The following is a 12,464-nucleotide window of genomic DNA, read 5'->3' as shown; positions in this document are numbered from 1 at the left end:
GCCCGGCCCTGTCTAAACCCCCCCCTTACCTTTGTCGGGGGATTTACGCCTCCCTCTGGGAGGCGTAAATCCCCGCGCGCCAGCGGGCCTCCTGCGCGCCGGCCGCGACCTGGGGGCGGGTACGGAGGGCGCGGCCACGCCCCCGGACCGCCCCGGGCCGTAGCCACGCCCCCGTACCCGCCCCCAAAACGCTGCCGACACGCCCCCGAAACGCCGCGACGACCAGGCCCGCCCCCCGACACGCCCCCGACATGCCCCCCTCGGAGAACCCCGGGACTTACGCGAGTCCCGGGGCTCTGCGCGCGCTGGGAGGCCTATGTAAAATAGGCTTCCCGGCGCGCAGGGCCCTGCTCGCGTAAATCCGCCCGGTTTTGGGCGGATTTACGCGAGCAGGGCTCTGAAAATCCACCCCATAGCGCGCTTGACATGTAACAAGAGAAACTCATACAAAATAGTGGTAAACAAAGTATGAAGATATGTATATGTACATATGAGTATATAAGTACATATGAGGGTAGATAGAAGCAAGTAAGCAAGTAGTTATATACACGGGTTATTTACACATCATTAAATCATTACAAATTTGCATGAGCAATGTTGATAAATGAGTCACGAATATATATATATATATATATATATATATATATATATATATATATTGAGGGGATAGTGGCGGTACATGAGAGATTGTGCGATAGGGGAGGATAGGATTAGGTGTAAGCTTGAGTGAATAGCCACGTTTTTAGTTTTTGTTTGAAAGTTTTATGACAGTCCTGGCATAGGTCAACTGGCATTGTATTCCATAGAGTTGGGCCGGCTATGGAAAGCGCACGTGCTCTTGTGGAAGCCAAGTTGGTGAATTTGGGGGAGGGCGTGCGTATAGTGGCAAGGTATTGGCTTCTAGTAGGTTTGGATGAGTCGTGTAAAGATAAAACTTAGGCTCGCTGAAGCCATTAAACAGTTTTGCAATCCCCACTGTGGGATTTTCAGAGTAGATTACCATGATTTTGCATGAATAAAATCTACTAGAACCCCACCTCCCCCATACTCCCTGGTGTTGCTCACTAGTAGTACTACAGGGAACTAATGTCTCAGTTTCACCTACCGATACGCTGGTAACATTATATTATATACAAACAAACACACTCACACTATCACTATAATGAAAGGGTCACCTGACAGGAGTCGCGGCCTCCTTGCTCATATCCCGCACACAGCATGTTCTCTGTTAATGAAATGAGCCAGTCCCTGCACAGATTCCAGTCTAACAGCAATACCTCCACCTTCTTGAGTATGGAGGAGACGGATCCGGGTTTTCCTGAAAGAAAGACAAATTGGTATCTGGTCACCAATGAAACAACCCCCAACCAACACTTATTGATCTTAATGGAGGAGAACACATAAGTTATGAGGTATGATGAGTGAGTGGGCAGACCCCTGCTCACTCACAGACTCAACCCCCCCTGTGATCCCTCTCACCTCAAGTTGTCTTACCCATATATTCCTCTCTGGCCTCTCATATTACCTTGCGCCATGCCTCTTTACTCATTTTCCCACCCACACCATATATTTCCTCATTCTTCTTCATTTCTTCCTCCCCCTCCTGTAGGAGTATCAGTATCAGTATCTGTACCAAATTTAACCAATAAAGCTGCCTGTAGAAGAAAGCAGAGATGCTGTAATCTCAACTTGTGCCTCTATTGTACTGCACGAGGTCACTTCACTAACCGCTGCACAGCCAAGCCGTGAAACCTCAGGACCTGGGTCTGGTGAGAGAGGCCACCCTAGGTTGACCATGTACCTCTCTACCTTACAGTAGATTACCAAATTTAACCAATAACCTTGTTGTATGAATTCATTAGCTTTAGAGAGCAATTACAGACACTTTTATGAGGTAGTCAATTAGCTTATTTTGCAGCATAATTGTTTAATACAGTACAATTATTTCTTTTCTTTCTTTGTTTTGGTTTATTTTGTTTTATTTTTACAGTGCAAAGCTTTTATCTCTAAGCTCAACTTTGCACTTGGAAATTATGCAATGCCAAACTAAATAACCCTGCTGAAAGGTAATTAAGCCAGTATTCTCACTGTTATCCTTCCTATAAAGTTCCCTTTTGGGAGGGCCTCGCGAGCCGCAGCACTCACCCCGATGCTGCTGACAAGCCCTGACTTCAGTACACCACGGACGCCACTCACCGCAGCCCAACACATAGCCATGCCTTTACCATCCTGGCTTCCCCTTAGATGCATGCCTCCTCTTGCCCTGCCTCATCCAGCCTTGCGTCACCCAGCCTTGCATCATCCAGCCTTGCCTTCTCCTGCTTGTCTCATCCGGTTTGTCTCATGTATCTTTGTCCACTCCAGCCCGATCTCCTGGTATCAATCTCTTGTTTTGGACCTGACCATGTTTGCCTGCCACCTAGACCTGACCTCTTATCTTGGACCTAACTATGTTTGCCTGCTGCCTAAACCTGACTACTTACTTTGGACCTGACCACATTTGCCTGATGCCTGGACATAACCTTTTGCTTGGACCTGACCATGGTTGCTTGCTGCCTGCCCTGACTCTCATCCTGTCGTCACATCTCCAGCTTGCAGCCTGTCCTGACCTTGGACTCTTTATCTCTTCACCGCCCTAGGAACCCGCCTAAGTCCTACTGACTTCCAGAACCCAAGGGCTCAATCTGTGAGGAAGACAGTTGGTATAGGTGAAACTCTAGACTGTCTCGCTATAGACTGCATTCACCAGCTGCCAGCGTAGGCCTCATAGGTCCACCTATGAGGCTGTGTCAGCTAGCACAGCTGACGCAGCACGCAGCACAAAAGGCTAACTTCTGCACTAATCATTACAGTTTGCTGAGGTCATGAGTCAACAGTCTAGTCCGAGGCCTCTGCCATTGCCAGGTTAACTAACCAGTTAAAACAGCAACAAGACCAATTGAATACTATGGATGGTTATCTACACGGCATGGCTGTCCATCCAGATCCTTATTTTATTTATGTATTTATTTAAACATTTTTATATACCGGCATTCGTTGTGGACATCATGTTGGTTTACAGTAAACAAATTAGGTTTGGAAAATTACATTTTAACAGGAAATTCAACTGGGAGGGGGGGTAACGACAGGCAGCTAAGAAAGACAGGTTAACTGAAACAAGATTCCTCGAGGTGAGGAGATGGAGTATAACAAAACATAATTCCTCAATATGAGAAAAAACGGGGTAGGCCTATTGTGGTCTACTTTGACATGGATTGATGACTTTTATTCTGGGTAAGCTTGGATGAACAGCCATGTTTTCAATTTCTTCTTGAAATTGTTCATAGACAGTTCGAGGCGTATGTCCGGTGGTAGTGAGTTCCAGTGAGTGGGACCTGCAATCGAGAGCGCACGGTTGCATGTGGAGGAGAGATGGGTGTTCTTCAAGGGGGGAACAAGTAGGGTGCCAGATTTTGCTGTTCTGGTGGGTCGACTGGACTTAGGGCTGTGAAAGGGAGGTCTAACCAGTTAGAGTTGTGCGTGTGGATTGCTTTATGAATTATGGTGAGTGTTTTATAGATAATGCGTGATGTTATGGGGAGCCAGTGTAGGTCTCTGAGGATGGGGGTGATGTGGTCATATTTGCAGGTGTTCGCAATGAGTCTTGCTGCAGCGTGTTGTAGCATTCTTGCTTCAGCACCTCTGGTCCCGTCTCCTACTACCATGATTCACCTGCCTCCACCCCCGAGGTACAATGGAGATCTGTGCAAATCAGAGGCGTCTTGAATCAATGCCAGATGCAATTTGAAATTTGGACACCCTTGTCCCATAAGATCAGATCAAAGTGACTTATATGTTGCCTTTGTTGGGTGGTTCTGCTCTGGAATGGGCTTCACCCCTTTTGAGAGATGACCTACTCCTAGGAGATTTGAATCACTTCCTGCAGGAATTCCTCCTGATTTTTGAAGAACCTGGCCATATAATTTACAGACCTTCTGCAAATTAGACAGGACTCCTGGTCTGTGGGGGAGTATAAGGTATATTTCCACACTCTAGCCTTTGAACTTAACTGGGTCAACAATAGCCTAATTGTAATCTTCAGGCAAGGGCTCTCAGAGTTCATTAAGGATGAGCTGGCTGCCCGGGATCTGCCTGATACATTTGAGGGCCTAATCAGCCTAGTCATACGTTTGGACCTGAGGTTACAAGAAAGGTCTCATGAGAGGGGCTTGGCTCATTACCCTATCTGCCTCACCCCAAGTTTCCAGCAACTAATGGTTTCCCGTTCACCCCCAGAGCCAGGACCAACACCAGTGGAGGCTATGCAGGTCAACCACATCAAGCTGCCTGTAGAAGAAAGCAGAGATGCTGTAATCTCAGCTTGTGCCTCTATTGTATTGCACGAGGTCACTTCGCTAACCGCTGCACAGCCAAGCCGTGAAACCTCAGGACCTGGGTCTGGTGAGAGAGGCCACCCTAGGTTGACCATGTACCTCTGTACAAATTCTAGCACCAGTACATCTTTCATTTGGGCACATCCTTGTGGACAGTCTCACATTCCTTGATACCAGGGCTGGCAGCAGCTTCATTCATGAGTCTATATCTATGGGATCCCAATTGTTCCTTTGGATATGGCACTCACAATCTCATCCGTGTATGGAGAACCTTTACCTGGAAGTGTCACAAGAGCTACCACTCCACTCACCATGCAGATGGCATCTTGCATGAAGAGCAAATCAGCCTATATGTGCGTGGTTCATGCTACATTAACCCCACATTAACCAGCTACATTACAGATTGCCAAATGGAGTCCTCACTGTCACAAGCAATGTCTAGCCAGTGACCTCAAAGCTATTAGGCTGTCACCACAGTACTCCAAGTATGCAGATGTCTTTAGCAAACAGCAGGTGGAGGTCCTACCTCAACATCACTCCTACAAAGACTTGATCCCAGGAAAAGTTCCACTCAAGGGTAGGGTGTACCCACTCTCTATGCCCAAGACTGAGATTATGTCAAAACATATTAAAGAAAATCTGGAGAGAGGGTTCATCTGACCCTCTTAATCACCCGCTGGAGCTGGCTTCTTATTTGTGAGGGAAAATGGATGATATTTTGCAACCTTGCATCAACTACTCTGGCTCAATGCTATTACCAAAAAGAACTCTATCACTGATCATGGAACTTTTTGGCACCTCAGAGTGGCACAGATATTTACCAAACTTGACCTGCGGTGAGGCATAAAACTTGATTAGGATCTGAGAGGGGGGACAAATGGAATACCTTTTTTAATACCTGAGATGGACACTATGAATACTTGGTAATGCCCTTCAGGTTATGCAATGCCCCCACGGTCTTCCAGTTCATGGTTTATGAGATTTTTTGGGACTTGCTCTACTTCTGTATAGTGGTATATTTGGAAAATATCCTGGTGTTTTCTAAATCCTTGCCAGAACATCATAGTCATTTGAAGCAAGTGCTCCAGAGGCTTTTGGAGCACCACCTATATGCAAAATTTTAAAAATGTACTTATGAACAGGAAGAACTCCCATTCCTCAGTTATATAATTTCTTGGCAAGGCCTACACATGGATCTGGAGAAACTGAAAGCCGTCCTGAAATGGCCCTAACCTGTAGGCCTCAAGGCTTTGCAGCGTTTCCTTGGATTCACAGACTACTACTGGCAATTTATTAATGGCTACTCTAGGTTGGCCACAGCACTCACTGCCCTTACGAAAAGGGTTAAAATATCAAGAATTGGATTGACATTGCTGTGCAGGCCTTTCAGTGACTCAAAAAGGAATTCACCCATGATCCATGCCTGCACCAACCATACCATTCTAAGCCATTCATACTGGAGGTAGATGCCTCTACTCTCAGGGTAGGGTCTGTCCTCTTACAGCACAACCAGCATGGATCACTCTGACCTGCTCCTATTTCTCTAAACATTCATTCCCATGGAAAGAAATTACACCATTGGAGATCATGAGCTGCTAGCAGTGAAGTTAGCCTTGGAGGAATGGCAACATTATTGGAAGGGGTCAGGCACCCTATGATTATCTACATGCACCATAAAAATCTGGAATACTTGGTACAAGCACAAAGACTGAACCCATGGCAAGTACATTGGTCACTATTCTTCAACTAGTTCAATTTTGAGCTGTGATATCGACCAGCAGAGAAGAACCCTCTGGGGATTGATGCCCTCTCACATTCCTTTGATCCTGAAGGCACTCTGGACCTTCCACAACACATCATTGATTCCGCAAGAGTCATGGTTGCTGCTGCCATAACTGTTCCACCTGGGAAGATGGTCATCCCTCAAAGTCTATATGTAACAAAAAGAAAAAGTATATATAATCTTTATATTCTTTATGCTGTTGTGGTAAAAAATTTTTAGAATTTTTTTAGAAAATGTTCTTAAAGATGATACCGCATCAGCAAGCCAGACAACGGCAGTGAGCACACTTGCCGTCCGGACTACTCGTCATTTGCGGCGTGGTGTTGTATATAATATTTTAACCTGCTAAATGTCAAAATTTAAATTTCATCTGCATCCCGCTTTTAAATAAAGTCCATCTGTGACCCGAACCATGAAGAATTGCACCCGACAATGGCCGGTGTTTCGCGATATCAATCGCTTCCTCAGGAGTGTTTTAAAGAAACATTTGTCAGGACAGAAGCTAGGAGGGCAAAAGAACGAAAGCAGACATTTAGAAATATTCCAAAAGAATCAAATACTTAGCTTTGAATGAGCACAGCAACGCGAACCTTTCTGTTGGACCCAAGTGTCTCTGCTGTTTTACAACGAAACAGGGCAGAAGAACCCTGAACTCCCTCAAAGTCTACATCAGAAAGTCCTTCAGTGGGCACATGACTCCTTATTGGCAGGTCATCCAGGCATTGCCTAAACAGTGATCTTCTGCCACTATTGGTAATCCCAGATGAAGATCGACATGAAGCACTACATAGAATCCTGCCTCCCATGTGCCATGAATGTGCAAGCTTGATATTGGTGCTTATTATAGCTGATGCCAGCCCCCAAGGAACCTTGGACCCAATTGTCCTCTGATTTTGTCACTGACTTTCTCCTCTCTAGTGTCAATACCACCATATTAGTGGTAGTAGATAGATTTTCTAAAATGGGGCATTTTACGCCCCTCCTGGGCCTCCCTTCTGCACCCAAACTGGTTAAACTCTTTGTCCGTGTAAACACAAAAGGTATCACCAAATCACCATATATATTTAAAACAGTTTGCCACAACACTGTATTTTGTAACTAATATCTCAACAAAGTCCAACAAACGGAAAACATTTTTTGAGAGAAAACAGGACTGCATCAGCAAGCGTGCTCAGGGAAACCTCGCTGAGCTGTCCGGTCTTTTCAATCATTTGCAGCCTGTATATTGAAAACACACCCTCCGGTGTTGATTGAATTTGTATGTTAATGTATGCAACTTGTAATATTCATATCATATTTTCAAATAAATTAGTCCAGCAGGGTAATAGCCTCAATCACTGTTCTCTAGCAGAATCGAACACTATTGTCCTTACAATGTCATAAAGTGTTTCGTTTGATGGTATGAGTACATATAAATTCTGTTCAAGATGTGTAAACTACTGACTCTACTACTGTACTACTGTACAACAATGCCTCTAGCCCGGCGTTGTTGTACAGAAACTCTTCGCGACTTCATGTCCTGTTATGAATAGATTTCTCCTTCAAAGCATTAGACTCCTGAAGAAGCAGCCGTAAGGCTGTGAATACACGGCCGCTGTCGAGTCAGTAGTTTACACATCTTGAACAGAATTTATATGTACTCATACCATCAAACGGAACACTTTATGACATTGTAAGGACAATAGTGTTCGATTCTGCTAGAGAATAGTGATTGAGGCTATTACACTGCTGGACTAATTTATTTGAAAATATGATATGAATATTACAAGTTGCATACATTAACATACAAATTCAATCAACACCGGAGGGTGTGTTTTCAATATACAGGCTGCAAATGATTGAAAAGACCGGACGGCTCAGCGAGGTTTCCCTGAGCACGTTGACATTGGCTTGCTGATGCAGTCCTGTTTTCTCTCAAAAATGTTTTCCGTTTGTTGGACTCCCCCCTAAACCCCCAGCTGCTCCCGCACTTTTTCAGAGCCTCCTCATCCACCCACCCCCCCAGCCCCATTTTTAGACCTAAGGCTCAGCTCTCCTTTTTCTGTTATCTGCCGCCTCGGACATGTGCATCCTATCTATCCCAACCCTACACCTCCATCACCTGCGCAAACCGAGCGCAACCCATCCTCACATCTCTAACTCATGGAACTCACTGGTACCCATCATGATCTCACCCCTTACCCAATTCCTTGGCTTGGCCACTCTCTCCTTAACCCTGCTCAATGCCCAATCCATCCTCAAAAAAGAACCCATCATCCACGACCTGCTCACGGACGACAATCCTGACTTATGTGCAATTACGGAATCATGGCTCAAAGAATCAGACCATGTCTACCTCAACCAGCTCCCCAACGACCAATATGACATCTTCTCCATCCCAAGACCTAAAAAGAGAGGTGGTGGTCTACTCCTGGCCGCAAAAAAGCACCTTAACCTCAAACTCCAATATTCCTGCCCCCCCCCCCCCCCAAGGCTAGAAATCGGGCTCTTCAAGTCACCCGCCCTCCAGATATGCCTCATCTACGCCCCACCCAACCTACTTGAACACGACTCTTCCCCCCTCATTGAATTTATTGTAGACAACCTCAAAACAGACACCCCCGCAGTCATCCTCGGAGATTTTAACCTCCACGTGGACTCAACCCCCTGAACCCCCGCCTGTGAAACCTTTCTAACCACCCTCGAAGCCCTAGGCTTCAGACAGCTCATTGCCTCCCCCACGCATAAGGCAGGCCATACCCTCGACCTCCTCTTTGTCAACTCCTACCTTTCTGTACCTAACATGCCTGTAGCCACCCCCATACCCTGGTCCAACCATTACATCATCAATACACAAATCTGTCTCAATTCCCCCTCCTTAACTTCACGAACCCAAAAAAAAACTATTTCCTTCCGTAAACCCTGCTCCTCAGAAGACATGACCACAGCACTCGACAAAGCAGTAAAGAACCTTGACTTATCAAATCCTGATGCAGCCCTTCACTCTTGGAATCACATCACCAAATCTATAGCCAATGAACTTTGCCCCATGATCCAGAAAGAAATCCCCCTACTACAGAGCAAAAAAAAACCTTGGTACACTAACGAACTCCAAAAATTAAAGCAGGACCTTAGGTCAAAAGAACGCCTGTGGCGCTGACAACCCACCCCCCAACACAAAACAGTGTATAAACAATCACTGTACGGCTACCGTCAATGCCAAAAGGGACTTCCATGCATCTAAAATTCACGACCTACAATTCAACGCCAACGCCCTCTTCACTTACGTCACAGACCTCACTAAGTCCCCCCACCCCTCCACCCACGAAGAATACTCCAAGGATAAATGCGAGGAGCTTGCTAAATACTTCCAACTTAAAATATCCAGCATCCTCCTACGCTTCCCCCACAACCCCACGACCACCTCCCCGCCACCAAATCACAGTAGCAACAGCATCAGATCCTTTGACCCTACATCAGTTCTTGAAATTGAGTCCATCCTCAAAAAGATGAAACCGGCCACACATTTCACAGACTCAATCCCCTCCAAAATCCTCCTCACTATTCCCACCACCATCGCCAAACCCTTGGCTGATATCATCAATTGCTCTCTCATCTTCGGCAAAATCCCAGATCCCCTCAAACTAGCCGTTGTGAAGCCGCTCCTTAAAAAACCCTCCATGGATCCCTCCGATCCTGCAAGCTACCGGCCCATCTCCAACCTTCCCTTCCTTGCAAAAGTCCTCGAGAAAGTAGTCAATACCCAGCTCACCGACTACCTCGAGGAAAACAACATCCTGCACCCATCACAATTTGGATTTCGGAAAGGCCGAAACACCGAGAACCTCCTTTTAGCTATCACTGACACCATACTCATCGGTTTAGACCAAGGAAACTCTTTCCTACTTGCCTTATTGGATATATCGGCAGCCTTTGACACTGTCAATCATCATATCCTTCTCACCCGCTTGGCAGAAATAGGCATTGCCGACACCGCACTAGACTGGTTCTCCTCTTACCTTACAAACAGAGAATACCTTATAAAACTAGATAACTTTGAATCTGCTCATGTGCCCCTCTTGCAAGGCGTCCCCCAGGGATCTTCCCTATCCTCCACTCTATTCAATATCTACCTCCTCCCCCTCTGCAACCTACTCTCGGACCTAGGCCTGGACTTTTTCTTATATGCTGACGATGTGCAAATTCTCATTCCCATCCAAAAAACCCTCAATGAAACCTTCCTTTTCTGGGAATCGTGCCTGATCAGCATCAACTCCCTACTAACCAATCTACACCTTGCACTTAATGCATCCAAAACCGAATTACTCCTCATATCCAAACAACCTGAACATGCCTCCTCCTCCACATCTCCCCTCTCTACCATTACCCACCCCCTACCCCCCTCCGTAAGAGACCTGGGAGTCACCCTCGACCAACACCTCAACTTCAAGCCACACATCAAGTCCCTGCTTAAAGCGGGTTTCTACAAACTCCAGATCCTTAAAAAGCTCAGACCTCTACTCCATACACAAGACTTCCGTTTAGTCCTGCAGTCCACCATATTTTCCAAAGTGGACTACTGCAACGCCCTGTTGCTAGGCCTCCCATACTCCACCATCAAACCGCTACAAATCTTACAGAACGCCATGGCAAGAATACTAACTAACACACGCAAAAGAGAACACATTACACCAATTCTTGCAGAGCTGCACTGGCTGCCCATCCATTTCCGCTCCCAATACAAAACCCTAACCATACTTCACAACATTCTATACAAAAACAACTCTGCCTGGCTTAAAAAAATGCCCCACTTTCACATCTCCCATCGCCCCACAAGATCCTCTCGTGCAGGCACCCTACACACACCCCCCCTCAAGACAGCACCCCTCTCCACCACCAGGGAAAGAGCGTTCACCATCGCAGGCCCTGCCCTTTGGAACTCCCTCCCCACACACCTCCGTCTTGAGCCATCCCTGCCCACTTTCAAAAAAGGCATCAAGACCTGGCTTTTCAGACAAGCCTACCCTGAAACCAACCCCCCGTAGTCTTCCCCCCCCCCCCCCCCGAAGCCTACCCTGAAACCAACCCCCCGTAGTCTTTTCCCCCCCCCCTGAAGCCTACCCCTAGACACACCCCCCCCTCCCTCCCTACCACTATACCTGCACGCAGCCACGGATTCCCCGCCAGCATGCCACCCAATAACTTGCCTTAAGCCAATTATATCTTTCTCCCTTTCGTTAACAAGTGACAATGTACCACCTGCTGTAAATATGCTATATTGTATCCCCACAAGCCAACTGTATCGTGTTCCTTGCTGTAAATAAGTTATAATTGCATAACCTGCTGTAAATAAGTTATATTGTACAACCTGTTCTAAACTCTCTCACCTCTGCAGCCTTGCTGCTGTAAATATCTCCCCTATAAATACCCCCCTACCCTTCTTTAGTTACGCCTCTACTTTCTCAGCTTCTATACTTTCCTCCTACCTATCCCCCTCACTCCCGCCCTTTTTCGCACCTGCTCCCATACCCTCGCCCTGTTTATTGTAACTTTCCGCCTTTTTCAAGTTCTATTGTAAACCGGTGTGATGTGTCCCACGAACACTGGTATATTAAAAGCTGTTAAATAAATAAATAAATAAATAAATAAAATATTAGTTACAAAATACAGTGTTGTGGCAAACGGTTTTAAATATATATGGTGATTTGGCGATACCTTTTGTGTTTACACTGTTAAGTTTTTAACAGGTTCGCAATAATTGCTCTTTGCATTTTTGCAATTGTTAAACTCTTTGTCCAACATATCTTTCATGTGCAAGAGCTTCTCCTTCACATCCTCTTAGACTGGGAAATACAGTTCACAGCCCACGTCTGGAAAAGTTTGTGTTGTGCTGGAGAAAATCCGGATGTGGATCCTTGAGCCGACCGGCCCGAAGGAACAGTCGGTAGGCAGAACTCCCACTGGGCAAAAGGATCTTCACCTGGAAACCCGAGACTCCTCCAGAGGAGCTGTGGGAGCCCGGGTTGCTAGGACTTAGGAGGCTTCGCCCTGGAAGCCCGAGGTCCCCCCAGGAGAAGCCCGTAGGGACCCGGACCGCTGGGACTTAGGTGAGAACGAAGAAACCCAGGAGTGGAATCCGGACTGGAGTCTGGGCAGACAACGAGCAAGCAGAAGTCGGGATCACGGTCCGAGGTCAAGGCAGGCTGAAGACAAGCAGGTCAAATTACGAACCGGAGTCAAGGCAGGTAGTAGGCAAGCGGAGTCAGGCAATCCGAGGTCAAGGCAGGTAGCAGGCAAGCGGAGTCAGGCAATCAGAGGTCAAGGCAGGT

The 12,464-nt window shown here is 46.6% G+C and overlaps 1 protein-coding gene across 1 annotated transcript in view; it reads right to left on the bottom strand.

The window, feature by feature from the left end:
• The window catches only part of LOC115078869 (serine protease 55-like), a 237,161-nt gene that overhangs the window by 74,429 nt on the left and 150,268 nt on the right, over window positions 1-12,464 (bottom strand). The window contains exon 4 of the mRNA XM_029581929.1: window positions 1,176-1,318. Within this exon, the coding sequence (XP_029437789.1) occupies window positions 1,176-1,318 (143 nt within the window). The remainder of the gene's footprint in view (window positions 1-1,175; window positions 1,319-12,464) is intronic.

This window comes from Rhinatrema bivittatum, chromosome 16 (assembly GCF_901001135.1).
Source record: "Rhinatrema bivittatum chromosome 16, aRhiBiv1.1, whole genome shotgun sequence".
In the NCBI taxonomy this organism is placed as follows: domain Eukaryota; kingdom Metazoa; phylum Chordata; class Amphibia; order Gymnophiona; family Rhinatrematidae; genus Rhinatrema; species Rhinatrema bivittatum.
Note: the sequence above shows the minus strand (reverse complement) of the source record. Positions and strands in the feature narration are given on the sequence as shown.